The sequence below is a fragment of the Cygnus atratus genome, chromosome 15 (assembly GCF_013377495.2).
Source record: "Cygnus atratus isolate AKBS03 ecotype Queensland, Australia chromosome 15, CAtr_DNAZoo_HiC_assembly, whole genome shotgun sequence".
Taxonomy (NCBI): domain Eukaryota; kingdom Metazoa; phylum Chordata; class Aves; order Anseriformes; family Anatidae; genus Cygnus; species Cygnus atratus.
In genome coordinates this window covers 13,164,904-13,178,978 of record NC_066376.1, presented here as the reverse complement: position 1 = coordinate 13,178,978, position 14,075 = coordinate 13,164,904, and the positions used below count along the sequence as shown (strand labels likewise).

The following is a 14,075-nucleotide window of genomic DNA, read 5'->3' as shown; positions in this document are numbered from 1 at the left end:
CAGCCGCCCCGCCGCTGTCCGGGCCCCGGAACGTGGCAAAAAGCCGGCGGTTTTACGTTAAAAGGTGAAAAGCGAATTTCGTGGAGATCGAAGAAAAAAAGTAAACGGAAGAAAAAACTTGCTGCGCCGCCCGGGAATCGAACCCGGGTCGCAAGAATGGGAATCTTGCATGATACCACTACACCAGCGGCGCCGATGGTTTTCTCTCCGCCCCTGCTGCCTTTGAGCTCGCCACGGCCCCGCTCCCCTCCTGCAGCGCCCCCCCATGGCCCCCGACGGCCGCGGTGCCCCCGCCAAAGCCCGGGGTGCTGCGGGGCTCCGGGCCTGTGCGTAGCGAAGCGTGGGGAGGCCACGCGGTGACCGGTGTGCACGCAGGTGTCCTCGGCAATCTGCTTCTGTCTCGGGCGGGGAAACTGAGGCACGACCCCCCCCCCCCCGGGCGGCAGCGAGCTGGTGGCAGGACGGGAACACCGAGGTCCCCCGGGGCTGCAGGGTTACAGTCACGTTAACCAGGGTCTGCCGTGTGAGGTATCCTGGAGGGGCTGGGGGAGCTCCGGGGGGGCTGCTGGCTGCACCCCCGTGGGCCGGCCAGGGGTGCCCAGCACCCTGCAGGATCCGGCCCTGCTCGTCCCCACTGCACGAGCGGCACTGGAGGGCTGTGCAGGCGCCGGAGCAAGGCTGGGGCATCCTCACCACCCCGACGAGCTTCGTCCCACAGCCTCTCCCCAAAACCCCCAGCACCCCACAGGTGACGCCGCCCCGGCATGGGGGCCAGCCCTGGCCCCGCGCCTCCCACCACGCGTTCTGGCCCACAGACCTCGGCGCACCTTCCCCGTCCAAAGGTCACCTCAGCACGGGGATGGGGCCGCGGCCACCCAGCCCCTCGTCCTGCGCTGCGGGGTGGCCCTGTGGGGAGCAGCACTGGGGGGCACGCTGCTCCTGCCCACACAGCTCGGGGACCTCCGGGCTCAGTGGGTGGCAGCACCCGGGGGGGGTCCCTGAGCCCCGCGCAGGTTTGGGGACACAGAGCGGCAGGAGGGAGGTGCTGCCCTCACCCAGACCCAGGCCCCCTCGCTGTCCCCTCGCGCAGGGACAGGGGGTGGTGGCACCTCTGCGGCCCAGGACACGCGGTGCCAACCGCGGCCGTGCCCTGGCACCTCGCGCTGTCCCCCGAGCGTCCCCTGCCCGCTCCCGCGCGTCCCAGCCGCCACTCCTCCTTGTCCCCTGCGCGTGCCATGTGTCCTCCCAGGGGTCCCGCGCGTGTCCCCCGGGTGTCACACGAGTGACTCCTGCGCCCTCCCCGCCCCTGCGCTCCACGTGGGCCGTGCCCTGCGCCCTCCCCGGCCCCCGTGCCACCACGGCCCCCCCGCGCCCCACGCGCGCCTCCCGCGCCGCAGCGCCCCCCCCGCACACCTCTTAGCGCCCCCCCCCCCCCCCGAGCTCCCACGGCCCCCCCACGGCCCCCCCACGGCCCCCCACGGCCCCCCACGGCCCCCCACGGCCCCGCGCCCGGCGAACCGCCCCCTTCAAGGAGGGGGCGGGCCCGGTTAAAGGCCCGCGGGGCGGGGGGGGACGCGGAGCGCACTCGGCCGGCAGGAGCGGCGGGGCCGTGCCGGGCCGGGCCGGGCCGTGCCGTCGGGGGGGGGCCGCAGGATGTACACGCTGACACGCGGCCCCAGCAAGCTGGCCACGCAGCGCCGCACAGGTAGCGGGGACCGGGGACCGAGGGGGCAGAGCAAAGAGGGACGGGCGTAGGAGGAGGGGGGGAGGCCGAGCGGCGGTGCCGGTGCCCCCCCCCCACCCCAAGCTCCTCGCCGCCCGGCTCTGACGGCCGCTGCCGCCCGCAGGTCCGACGCAGCAGCCGGTGGAGAGCAAGGTGGGCGAGCCGCGGGGCCGGCTGCAGCCCGGCGCCTGGCCCCCCGCCAGGTGAGCCCCGCGCCGCGCCGTGACCTTGGGGAAAGGTGACCGCGGCCGTGCGGCGCCGGGACGGGACGGGACGGGGGGGGGGGGGGGGGCGGGACGGGGCCCGGAGGCCCCCGCCGGTGTGGAGGGGGAGATCAGGGGTTGGGGGGACCGGACCGCGGCGGGGGGGGGGGGGGGGAGGGGTCCCTGTGGGGGCTGCCGGGGGCGCTGCGGGGGCCGAGCCCCGCGGGGAGGGGGCGCGGAGCCTCGCCGGGCCCCCCGGGCCGCTCTGGGTGCGAGGCCGATCCCTCAAAGCCTGGGGGCACCGGGCTGCGAGCTCCCCCCCGCCGTGGGCTGGGAGCCCCCCGCGGCCGGCCCCGGCGGAGTTGTGCAAGCGCCGGGGCAGGGAGCGGGGCTCGCTCGGCCTCCCCCGGGTGCACGCAGCGCCTCCAGCAGCCCGGCAGGGCCCGCTGCGGTCGGTTACTGCCCGCCCGGGGTGTGCTCGGCCCCCCCGGGGTCTGCGAGAAGGGGGCTCCCCCTGGCTCCGTGCGGCTCGCTGGCTCTGTGAGGCAGCCCCTGCGGCTTGGGTCTGCTCCCTGCCCTCGCCACCTGTCCCTTTCCCTCCCCAAGGAAGGGGGAGAAAAGCCTTTGGGATGGGCTCCCAGCTCTTAGCAGGAGTCGCTGGAGCTGGTGGAAGGGGGTTAAGCAACTGGAGGGGGGAGATAACCTCGCTGAAGGAGGACGCTGCTGCAGCAGGCGTGGGGCTGGGGAGCTGGGGCAAGCCCCGGGCTGGCTGTAGCGGGAGGAGACGACGCTGCTTTCTCCCCTTTCCTCCATCTTCAAGAATTGAATAAGAAAAGCTTCACCTCCAGCTTGCTTTCTTGCCTGTCATCTCATAAATTAACTGCTGAACCGTTCCCCCTCCTTAGGGCAGGCTGCCTGCTCACGCTCCCTGCAGCAGGCGCTTGAACGTGCTCGCTGCCCTGGGGCGTGCGTGTGGTTCTGGGGCTGGTTCTGGGGCTGCGTGGCTCTGGGGGAGCCTTACCCTGCCCTGTGCCTTGGGGCAGCTCCCGCAGGCTGCGGGGGCACGGGCAGGGGCTGCCTGCTCCAGCTCTCTGCTGCTCTGCAAACCGTGCCCCCCCCCCCCCCCCCCCCCCCTCCCGTGCTCTGGGGCCTTTCAGACTTTGTCCCGTGAGAAGCGTGACCGTTGCAAACATGTCCTGCCCCAGAGCTGCGCAGGGCAGCTCTAATACTGAACCTTCGCGTGCAGCACGCTCCTGAGCCTCGCTCCAGGTCCTCAGTTTCGGTCTGTTTGGCTTCGCAGGGTTTCCAGATGGGTTCGAGTGCTCTGCTCTGGGCAGGAGGGGTGCCAGGTCACGGGGAGCCCGCTCTGGTCCCAGTTCCCAGATCTCCATCCCGGTTCCCCGCGTGCCTTGTGGATGTGCTGCTGGAGCTGGGCACCCCGCTGCTGCAGCAGGAGGAGCAGGGCCGCTCCAGCGAGCTCGGCATCACGAGTTCGGATGTTTGCCTGTGCTCAAAGTACTTCCCACTGCCCAAACAACATCTCACTTCCATTTTCCTGGTGTTTCAGCAATTCCTCTTCAGCAGCAAATTTCCTTAGTGCCAGGGCGGGAGGGGGCAGCTCTTGCTTTTGCTGTCATCTCCCCTCCGGTGCTTGCAGGCACAGTTCCTCTGGGGCTGATCCCTGTCCCCTTCTGCTGGGAGCAGCCTGGGGCTTTCCCCCACCCGTGGTGCCCTTCACCCTCCAGAGGCTCCTCTCAGGCTGGGTGACCTTTCCTTGCTGCCTGTTGCATCAATTTAATGCTTTCCAAGGTTTGCAGTCCAAGGCTGCGTGGTTGCCTGGCCAGGCACGTGCCTGCGCGCTACCCTCATTTAATGCCTCCGGGCCTCGGTTTCCCCTCGCCGTGAGGTGGAGGTGTTTGCCCTGAAGCACGCCAACTCCAGGCTTTGCAGAGCTGCAGCAGCTGGCAGGTTCCCGGTGCCACCTGCGGCTGCCACACGCTCATGTGTCCCCCCCCATGTCTCCTGCGTGGCTGTGAGCGGCCGTGCGTGCTGACAGGGCACCGTGGGGGCAGCTGGCAGTGCAGAGCTGCCTCCCTGCACGGGGCTGAGCAGCAGGCCCGTGCACCCTGGCACGCTTTTCCCCATTACTTTTGGGCCCAGACTGCTTCCCTGTGCCCCCAGCCTAGCGAGCGTGCTGTCATCCTGCAGCAACCCTTCTGCCTTCGCTGGGGGCACAGCTGAAACCTGAAAAGCAAATGTCCCTGCTTGGCCTGGGGACCTGCCTGTGGGCACTGCCACCTGCCTCAGGGCTGGTCTGGATCCTGCCACCCGTGGCCTTCTTCCACCCTCCAGCAGCACCTCTGGCCCAGGCTGGAGCGGGTGCTTCAGCTTTTTCCTGGGGGAGAAGGAATTGCTGAGCGCTGCCTTCTGGACCTGGGTGCCAGCCCTGTCTGTCTGTCCATCCTGCCCCTCCACGCTGTGGCTCTCAGAAGGGAGCGATGGGGAGGGGACGGCGCTGAGCCGCAGTGTCCCTGCCGTGCTGCACGGCCGTGTCCCCGCTGTCCCCTGGCAGCCCCGCGGGCCGGGCTCGAGGCTGGGGCTGGCCACGTGTGCATCGCTCGCACAAGCTCCTGCGGCACCCGTCCAGCACCGGCCACGCTGCAGAGCGAAGCATCACAGCTCCTTCCTACCGAGCGTCCCCCGGAGCTTGACAGGCCGAACTGCCCTCCTCCTCCTCCTCCTCAATCCTCGCCTTGCTCCCGCAGCCCACTCCCGAAGCTCGTCTTCAACAGAGTGAACGGCAAGCGGCCGCAGGTGCTGCTGTCGCACGCCCCGGGGCCTGAGGAGTGCTACACGGCGGCCCACGAGGAGAACGTCCGCTTCGTATACGAAGGTGCGGGGGGTTCGGGGGGGAGGCCCGCAGGGCGCTGCTGGCCCGGGCCTCACCCGTTGCCCTCTGTCCCCAGCCTGGCAGGAGGTCGAGCAGCAGCTGGACGACAGCCAGAGAGGGGAGAGTGCCCGCGGGCCCGTGCAGTACGTAGAGAAAACCCCGAACCCCAGTCTGAAATGTGAGTGAGGGGCGTGCGGCCCCAGCGCGGGGTTGGGTTGTGGTGGAGAGGGGATGTGGGGAACAGGGTGGGGATGGGGGGGCCAGTGCGGGGCTGGGGCCAGCCCCAGGGTGCCCTGCTGGGGATGGGGGGCATCCCACAGGCCCTGCTGGAGGCCCAAGCAAGCAGGATGTCTGACTGCCGCCTTGTCTCAAAGCGGTGCCTTCTCCAGCCACCAAGGTGGGGCCGATGTCATGCGGAGAGCCCCTGGTCCTGCCCTGGGGAGCTGCCTCCCCTGCCCTGGGCACGCAGCACAGAGGCAGGGGACAACGTATGTCCATAAGGGCGGCTGGAGCGAGCTCTCTGGACAGCCACCCCGGGACCGCTGCAGCAGCCGAGGAGGGTACAGCCCCAAAAAGAGAAGGGCCCCATAGCCCCAGCCTGGGGCACCGGGGAGTGGGGATCCCCGTGTTGTTTTTCCCAGTGGCAAATAGACACTGGGGACGTACACTGGTGGGAACACGCTGTGCTCTGCTGCCTTCTCCAGCTGCTCTCCTATGCTCTCTCCCTCCCCTCTCTTTCAGACTTTGTTCCCATTGACCTGGAGGAGTGGTGGGCAAAACAATTTTTGGCCAAAATCTGAAACATATCATAAAAGGGAAGAAAGTTTTTTTTTCTTAAAAAAAAAAAAAAAAAGCTAAGAGCCTCTGGTCACACGCTGGACTCGGTGGTATTTAGAAACACCTTTTTACAAGATGTCAGCAACCCAGTGACCCCTCTGCCAGCCCACCGAGGACGGCAGGACCGGACCACAGCCATGCCCGGCCACACGCCTGCTCCTTGCGCAGGGCGGAGGAGCCGCGAGCGGCCCCGGCCGGGATTCCTCAAGTGCCAGTTCTGAGACGTCTGCGGCTCCGGCAGCCCCCCGGGACACTGCGGTGCCGCGCTGGGGCCGGGCAGGAGCGGCCTCCCCCCCGGAGGGCAGCAGGTCGCTGTAGCAGGACTGCCAGACAATAAAGCGCTCAAACTGCCCGTGGCGAGGCGCTTGCGGCCGGCCGGGGAGGATTTGCTTGGTGGAGCTGGGGGAGAGTTGCAGCAGCCCCCTGGCTTCCTCTGGGCCCTCCTCGGAGCTGCCTCCTGCTTCTTCCACCCCGTACAGGCGGAGGCGGCTGCACCTCTGGGGCAGGGGGGATGTGGGGTAGGGCAGGAGGTGGTCAGAGCCGCGCTGTGCGTCGTCTCTCCAGCACATGGGGGTAAAGCAGCAGGGGGAAGGGGGCGAGGGCCAGCACCGTGCTGCTGGGGAAGGGACAGGGGGACACTCCCCGCAGAGGGTTGCTGGCAGCCCCACCGGTGAGTGCAGGGCCCCATGGCACACCACCAGCCCCCAGTTCCCTTGCTGTCCCAAGCTGGAGCCCACCCCTCTGCCGGGGTAGGAGGCTCCATGGGACTCAGGCTGGAGCTGCCCCTGACTGAAGGAGGCCAGAAGACACCCACTGGAAAAAAAATCTGTTTTATTCCTATGGTGGGAACAAGAACAGTGCTGCAGCCCCGGCAGGCAGAGCAGCCACATCCCCAATCCCCGCTGCTCCTGCCTGGGGCCAAGCAGCAGCTGCACCCCCGGCATCCCGGCCCTGCAGGAGGAGAGGTGCAGGACGGGGCCCTGGGGACCACCACACGGCGTCGGCTGTGCCACAGGGTGGCTGTGCCCGCCTGGGACCAGCTCCAGCACAGGCCAGGAGTGCTGTTGGTCCCGTATCAGGGTCAGGGACCCGCAGGCAGGGCTCCGTTCCCATGCACCCAGCACCCCATGTCAGGGGTCAACCTCCCGTGTTGGAGGTGTGTGGCTGTGCCATCCTGCACCACGTCAACCCTCTCCTCCCCCTGCCAGCCCTCCTGCCCCCACTGCTCCCCTCCGTGGGCGCAGCTCTGCCCTGTCCTACTCGTCTCCCCCTGCCCCCAGCCAGCACCGTGAGTCCCAGCACGCTCTTGGTAGATCCGAGACAGCCCAACAGAAAGCACCACACGCCTTCCTTGCAACTGAGCAGCTCAGAGCCATGGAAGGGCAGGGGTGCTGGGGTTTTCCTCCCTGGCTCCCTCATTAGCCCCCGCGTGGTGCAGGGATGCTCCCAGTGAGCAAATCCCCTGCACCCACAGCTCAAGGGGGCTCCTAGGTGCTCCAGGGCTGCTGCTCACCAATAAAAACAGACTTTGTTAAGATCCAGGGAAATTCTTAATAACATGATGCACCATCATTTTAAACAACAACATTAGGCAAAGGGAAAAATGGAACAGGAAAGAATGATTCAGTTACAGGAACAAAACAAAAACCCAACCCAAAATGTAACCCAACCCCTGACAATGCAATCACAGGAAGGGAATCAGCACCCCTTGCCATAAACATTAATTCATTTAGTATGTGCAATTGTGTGTATTACTATAGTGCAAATAGCTCTGCATTGATCACGGAGCAGCCAGCCAGAAGGGGACTGCCCGCAGGTGACACAGGGACTAGTTAGAGACAGACAAGAATAAACACGTATGTAAAACAAACAAACAAACAAAAAGCAACGCTGGGAAACACCAAAATAAATCCCCGTCGCTGCCTTTGGGCTCCGCGCACAGCTCCAGCCTCACCGGGGGCTGCGCAGGTGGTTGCAGCCCAGCACGGTGGGGGGGGGGACTTGGGGGGCAGAGCAGCAAGAGCATCGCCGGCCTCCAAGCCCCGTCCTGCAGCTTGCGTAACAGGCTCCAGGGCAGTGCTGCTGTTTAAACCTTTTAATGGACGCAACACGGAGCCAGGCAGCATGCCCAGGCAGCCTGCAACACCTCCAACCCATCGCCACCTCCTCGCTGAGCCCCGGGGCAGGATTCATCACGCGCTGGGCATTTCGCCATCAGGGCGTCCTCCCCCGGCCCAGCGCCAGCCCCGCACAGCCTCACACCGCTTGGGCTGCTGCCCAGCTCGCCGGCACCCACGGAGGTTTTTGGGCAGCGGGAGGAAGAGGAGCTCTCGGGGTTCCCTTTTGCCATGGCACCAGGAGCCTGGGGAGGTCGCACCAGGGGTTTTGGTGCCAACGGAGACGACTCAGCACACGCTGCTCGCGCTAACCAGGGCCGTGCAGACACAGCCTGTCCTTTCTGCCTTTCCTGCACCGCTCGCGTTCGGGGTGGGAGTTTTGCTGCTGGGGAAAACCTGCGGCTGCTCCTCTGTGTCCCCTCCAGCTAGGGCAAAGTGCCTCCGAGGGCAACCACAGAGCACCCTAATTAACCCAGCACATATTTTGGGTCTAAGCTATTCAACAGCATCCTGATAAACCACAAGCAAACCAAAGCACCGAACAGAATACAATTCAACATGCGTGCACAGACCATGAAGCAACTTCCTGATGCGTGTGAGTGTCGGGCAGGGTGTGCGGGGGGGACGGGACGGGTGTGTGGGGACCCGAGGCCCCTGCACCCCGCTGCCCATGGAGCTCCAGCCCAGCCCACAAGGCCTGTCTGCACCCATCCGTGCCTTCCCCGGCTTTGGGGGCTTCTTTTTTTTTTTGTAGATGGGGACAAATGATGACGAGTGAAGTGTCACATGCGCACGCAGGCACACGCACACCCATATCCATGCACGTGCGCTGCGGCAGCACACAATGCACACGCACTGCTTATGTTCCCGAGAGCAGAGGGTACGATTCCATCCTCTCCCCACCCCAGTGAAAATTTTCTTACATTTATACATTATTTAAGACACACGCTGATATATAAATTACTGTCTCTATATATACTATGTATAGGCAGCAGGGCCAGTCCATGAAGAAGGACACCAGGGGGCTTTTGCTCATTTCCCTCTGTCCTCTGTGTAGTGCTGGAAGCGAGTGAAGCTCATGAAGACTTGCTCCAGGGATATCTGGCTAACCGAATAGTCTTCTAAGCGATACTTCTCTTTGGCTTTCTCCAAGGCCCCAAAGACCTGCACAGGACAGCACAGCAGCACCAGTCACTGCCAGATACCTCATCCTGGAGAGAGCCACAGCAGGCTGCGACTGAAAGAGCAAAGCTTTTCCCCATGGAAACCACGGGGCAGCAAAACCTTCCCTGGCAGGAGGGTGGTGAGAAGCCAGGAGACGGATTATTTAGCAGAGTACCATTATTTAGCAGAGTACCCGAGCCCATTAAAAAAATACACACGTTTCCTGGGCTGGGGTCCAACAGGGCCGGTGGCTCTGCAAAGCCACCGCCTGCAGCCCCGGAGAGCAGCAGGGAGCAGCAAGGCTCAAACCCCGCAGGTCCTGGTGGGTCTGTGCTGGCTCACGGGAACCCGTGCTGTGCTCCCAGCAGGGAGACACCAGCTGGGATGGACGTGATGACCAAACACAGCCCCTCCACCGCCCGGCTGTCTCAGAGCCTTCAGGAAATACTTTGAGATGTACACAAGCAAAATCAGCGTGTGAACTTGCAGGAACGCAGCCACCCCTCCATCCACCCTTGCCTCCTCCTTCAAACGGAGGAGACGTGCTCCAGCACCCCCTTACCTGTGCCCAGCTGAGGTTCTTGTTGGTCAAGTGGTAATGCACCATGCCCTGGTGCTCATGCTTCAGGACACTGCCTGGAAGAGACCAGGAGAGAGAGGTTCTGAGCTAAGAAACTCACGGAAGCTCACAAATGCACCTGGCCCCCAGCCTGGCAGCTCCCGGTACCTGGGAAAGTCTTCTCCACGAAGGCCTTGAAGGCCTGCAGCTCGCCTTCCTCGTCGCTCCGCGTTTTGGCCAGCAAGGTGTAGCCGCTGCCAAACTTGCTCTTCAGGTGCTGGGGGCTGCCCAGGCACTTGAACTGCCCGTTCACCATGATGGCCAGCCGCGTGCACAGGGCCTCGCACTCCTCCATGCTGCGGGACAGGAGGGGGCTCGTTCAGCAGGGCAGGAGCGCCGGGACGTGCCGGCTCTGCCCGCCGCTCCCCCAAAACCTCGGGCCAAGCCCTGCCCGGAGGGGTCACCTGTGGGAGGTGAAGATGATGGATTTGCCGCACTCCCGCGTCCGCGTCACGGCGTCCCAGAGCAGACGCCGGGCCACGGGGTCCATGCCGGTGGAGGGCTCATCCAGGAAGATGACGGGGGGGCCGCCGATGAGGGCGATGCCGGCGCTCAGCTTCCGCTTGTTGCCACCGCTGCAGGGGGGGACGGAGAGGGGCCCGACGTGAGCACGGGGAAACCACGCGAGGCAAAGGGGAGAGGTCCCCTCAGAGAGGGGGTGGGTGCGCACAGGGGCACGTTTGAGTCCCTGCTCACCTGTAGGTCCTCACGAGCTTGTCCGCGTGGGGCTCCAGGAGCAGCCCCCTCAGCATGTTCTCCACGCAGCTGCCGATGTAGCGCTCGGGGATGCCCCGCAGCCGGGCGTACATGCTGAGGGTCTCGCGGCCCGTCATGTGGTCCAGGAGGGCATCGAACTGCGGGCAGTACCCGATCCGCTGCTGGACCTTGGGGGGGGGAAGAGAGGAAGCCAAGGGGGTCAGCTCGGCAGCAGGTCTGCACCACAAGGTGCCCTGGCACCCCCAGAGGTTTGCTTTGCACCTCTGCAAGGTTATGGGCTTAACGTAACGGGGATGTCCAGGGCTGACAGTGGTAGGTGCGCCCAGGGATGGGGCTGAAACCCTGACCCATGCTCTGGGGTGTTTCAGGTTGTGACTTATCTCTTGCCTTGCCACAGGGAGTGGGCAATTCCCAGCAAGGAGAGACCTAGCAGGGGTTTGGAAGCATCTCACCTGCTTGTTTTAGGGAGACCACCATCTGAGTGTGGGCACTAACTCACATTTTTCACATGCCCAGTTACAGAGCTAACCCACTTTAAAGAAGCGTCTGCCACCCTCACAAGGTTAGGCTTCCCTTAGTTTCGTATCTGTTAACCCAGTGGAGAGGGGACTGCTTCCAGGTGAACAAATTAACAGGGAGAGCTGAGCCAGACAAGACCACCACATCACCCCTGACACTCGCAACCATGCCCTCCTCAGAGGCACTTTGAGCCCTCAGTACCTTCTTGATGTTGGCCAGAATGCTGTGGCCATCCACAAAGGCATCCCCTGACGTGATGCTCTCATCACCTGTCAGCATCTTGAACGTGGTGGTTTTGCCCGCTCCGTTGAAGCCGAGAAGACCAAAGCATTCCCCTTTGCTGACAGCCAAGGAGATCCTGTCCACTGCCAGCAGGGACTCCCGGCTGTCGTAGACCTGGAGGGGAGCAAAGCACAAGTGTGCAGGTCACAGCACGTGCCAGGTGCCCGACGGCACAGCCAGGCTAGCGGGGGCTTCACCAGCCCCCAGGGAGCCCGGCTCTGCTCCCAGCAGGACGCTCAGCAAGGACCACGCTCTCCTCACCTTAGTGAGCTCCTTGATGACCAGGGGGCTGCTCAGAGATGACAGCAGCTCTGGTGGTGACTCCAAAACCTTTTTCCTCTCATCTGCTACATCACGGTCCTCGGGAAGCACAGACACCCTGTTCAGCAGTGCCACCTAAACACAGGGACAAAAAGCACCGTCACCTTGCTGCTGTGAGACAAGGGGCTTGCTTCCTCTGGGCTGACCTGGGCACGCGTGCACAGCCCTGGCAGGAGCCACCCCCTCCATCAGCCACCTCCAGGGCACCCCACTCCCTCTGCCAACCCACACGTCCCACGGGACCTGCCCCTCGGAGCAACCTGCCCCACGGCTGCTCCCCAGGGAAGATGATTGAGGTAAAAAGGCAAAGAGCCCTCGGGGTTTGGGAGCTGCAAGGTAAAAAGAGCCCATGGGGCTTGGGAGCTGCAACTCCTAAAGCATCCCAGCCAAGTGACACTTCATGCAGAGCGCCAAACGAAGGCAGAAGCAGAATTTGGAGCCCTAACCACCACATCTGAGTGACCCCATGAACCCCCAGCATTTGGATTTGATCTGAGCAAGGGACACAGGCCTGTCTCCAGCCTGCAGGGACTCCTGCTTCGTCACAAGGGCACCTTGCTTCTCCCTCCCACGTGCTTCAGCTCACCCATTTCCGCCGCCTGCAGATGCCACAGACCAAAGTTCTCAGTCTCCAGAGAAGGTTTGTCTCAATAAGGAAGAGGAGGAAGAGGAAGGAGAAGCCCTGGATGGTCAAGGAGGTCAAGTATCGCCCGATCCCAGGCGACTCCCAGGAAAAGTAGTTCATTTGATAGCTGATATCTGAGCAGGGTTGGAACAAAATCAAACTTGGATCAGTCCCCACTCTGGGGAGGGGCAAATAAGCTTCAGAGAAAGCTGTGAGCTTTGCCAGCCCCATCCCCACCCCCACTGGGCTCCCTGCCCACAGCTCTTTCCAGCACTTCCCACAAGAGAATTCAGGTCCTGGAGGGCATCTGGCACCAAGATGCTCGGCAGAGACACACAGAAAAGACCGAGTCACTCGTTCAGGACCGTGCCTGGCTTTTCCTGACTAGTCCATGAAACTTTCCCCAGTCCACATTTTCCTCCAAATCACAGAATCAAAGAATATCCCGAGTTGGAAGGGATCCACAAGGATCATCGAGTCCAACTCCTGGCTTCTCAGTAGTAAGAAAAAAGGTTCCTTATCTAGATCACTCCATTAGCGTCCAATGCTGCCCCATTTTTGCTTTAAAATGACACCTGGAGCTACTGCCCAGGTCGGGTTAGAGGCCTGGTGACACTGGAGCCACCTCCCCAGGTGAGCATCTCCTTCCTGAGTCCCGGCCGGGAGCACCCTGGGGACAGGCACCCCCACAGCAGAGACCAAGATGCCGTTGTGGATTTTAGCCTCGTCCCCACCACAAACCCCACTCCATCACCTCCAGCTGCCACAGGGCAAATGCAGAGCAAAGCTCACCCCTCCAACTCCAGCTGGATTTCCTCCAGTACAGAACCAGAGCTGCCCACAGCCCTGCTGGACCCACACCAGCCTTCCCGACCCCCCCCAGCCCCACGACCCGCCCCACAGAGAACTCCAATAGGGGCCGGCCAGGACCAAGGCAGAGACTCACTGAATGCCTTGCAGATGAAGATGGCTTCAACGGAGGAGGTGCAGAACTGAATGAACTCGTAGTTCTGGTAGAAGTCGCTGATGCACTGGCCCAAGCAGTAATTGGGTAAGGCGAGAAAGACTTTATCCAGGGTTCTGGAGAGGTCCACCAAGCCCAGCTCTGAAAGAGGACCAGAGGAGGATCAACAGGTTGGATTTAGCTGCTTTTAGAGAAAGACCCTGATACATCTCAGAAGGAGAAACAACACATTTTGTTATGCTTAATGGGTGAGAAGGGGCTGTCTTGGGGGTTTTCTGCTATGTGGCCCTAGAGCCTAAGTGTGAAAGAGTCCCCTTAGGGGCTGCGTCTTCTCGGTGACTGCAGGGTGTAGTGCTGGGTGTGCAGAGAGGGCAGCCACCCACCTGGGATGCTCATGATGGTGACAGCAAGGAAGGTGGCTGTGCCCGAGAGGATGTTGAAGATGGTGAGACGGGTGTAGGCAGTGGCTGCCACCGAGAAGAAGAAGCTGAGGAGGTACATAAGGGGGATGATGGCCCAGCCATAAAGGAGGAAGATCAGCATCACATCGACGAGGTGGCTGTCTTGCGTGAAGGCTTGCACATCAAAGGCTTGGAATATCACCTGGGGCACAGCAAGGTGAGGAGAGTGCATGTTTGTCTTGACTGCAAGTGATGCTATCCTGCCTCAATGGCCCAGGCTGCACCGCCCTGACCAGGTAACTGCTCACAGACAGCTCCTGCTGGCAGCACCAGCAGCCCATGCCCACCCCCAAGGAAAGCCCTCTTTCTGCAGATTTTGACGCCTAAGGGTGAATCCAGGGAATTTCTCTCCATGCTCCCACACGTGAGATTTTCTAGTGCCAGTGCCCACACCCACTGCACCCAACCGACCTGGATCAGGGGAGCTGGGCTACGGACCAGCTGCCCAGCAGGACCAAGGGGCAACGTGCTTGCTGGTCCTTTGTATGAAGAGAAACAGTGCCGGAGCCAGGTGGCCTCACACTCTTCCCTCTACCAACACACATCCCAGATCTCCCAGAGAATCCACAAGAAGCACCCAGAGCTCATATGGGAGATCCCTGCAACCTTCCATGAGCTGCAGGGGTTTCACTG

The 14,075-nt window shown here is 63.1% G+C and overlaps 2 protein-coding genes and 1 non-coding gene across 4 annotated transcripts in view; 1 reads left to right on the top strand and 2 right to left on the bottom strand.

Annotated features, from left to right (window-relative positions):
• Positions 1 to 122: 122 nt before the first annotated feature.
• On the bottom strand, positions 123 to 193 carry TRNAG-CCC (transfer RNA glycine (anticodon CCC)). The gene has a single exon. It is a non-coding gene; the product is annotated as a tRNA-Gly (tRNA).
• Positions 194 to 1,573: 1,380 nt separating this feature from the next.
• MCRIP2 (MAPK regulated corepressor interacting protein 2) lies at positions 1,574 to 6,005 on the top strand. Its single transcript, XM_035548831.2, has 5 exons — positions 1,574 to 1,705; positions 1,848 to 1,926; positions 4,692 to 4,819; positions 4,893 to 4,994; positions 5,558 to 6,005. The coding sequence occupies exons 1-5, from the start codon at positions 1,654 to 1,656 to the stop codon at positions 5,614 to 5,616; spliced, it is 420 nt and encodes a 139-aa protein (XP_035404724.1). The 5' UTR covers positions 1,574 to 1,653; the 3' UTR covers positions 5,617 to 6,005.
• Positions 6,006 to 7,184: 1,179 nt separating this feature from the next.
• The window catches only part of ABCA3 (ATP binding cassette subfamily A member 3), a 29,831-nt gene continuing 22,940 nt past the window's right edge, over positions 7,185 to 14,075 (bottom strand). For both annotated transcript variants that reach the window (XM_035548808.1, XM_035548809.1), the window contains exons 22-31: positions 13,365 to 13,584; positions 12,964 to 13,122; positions 11,979 to 12,151; positions 11,333 to 11,467; positions 10,991 to 11,185; positions 10,250 to 10,437; positions 9,958 to 10,128; positions 9,662 to 9,849; positions 9,497 to 9,570; positions 7,185 to 8,934 (exon numbers count right to left, since the gene is read on the bottom strand). In XM_035548808.1, the coding sequence (XP_035404701.1) occupies positions 8,803 to 8,934; positions 9,497 to 9,570; positions 9,662 to 9,849; positions 9,958 to 10,128; positions 10,250 to 10,437; positions 10,991 to 11,185; positions 11,333 to 11,467; positions 11,979 to 12,151; positions 12,964 to 13,122; positions 13,365 to 13,584 (1,635 nt within the window). In that variant the 3' untranslated portion in view covers positions 7,185 to 8,802. The remainder of the gene's footprint in view (positions 8,935 to 9,496; positions 9,571 to 9,661; positions 9,850 to 9,957; positions 10,129 to 10,249; positions 10,438 to 10,990; positions 11,186 to 11,332; positions 11,468 to 11,978; positions 12,152 to 12,963; positions 13,123 to 13,364; positions 13,585 to 14,075) is intronic.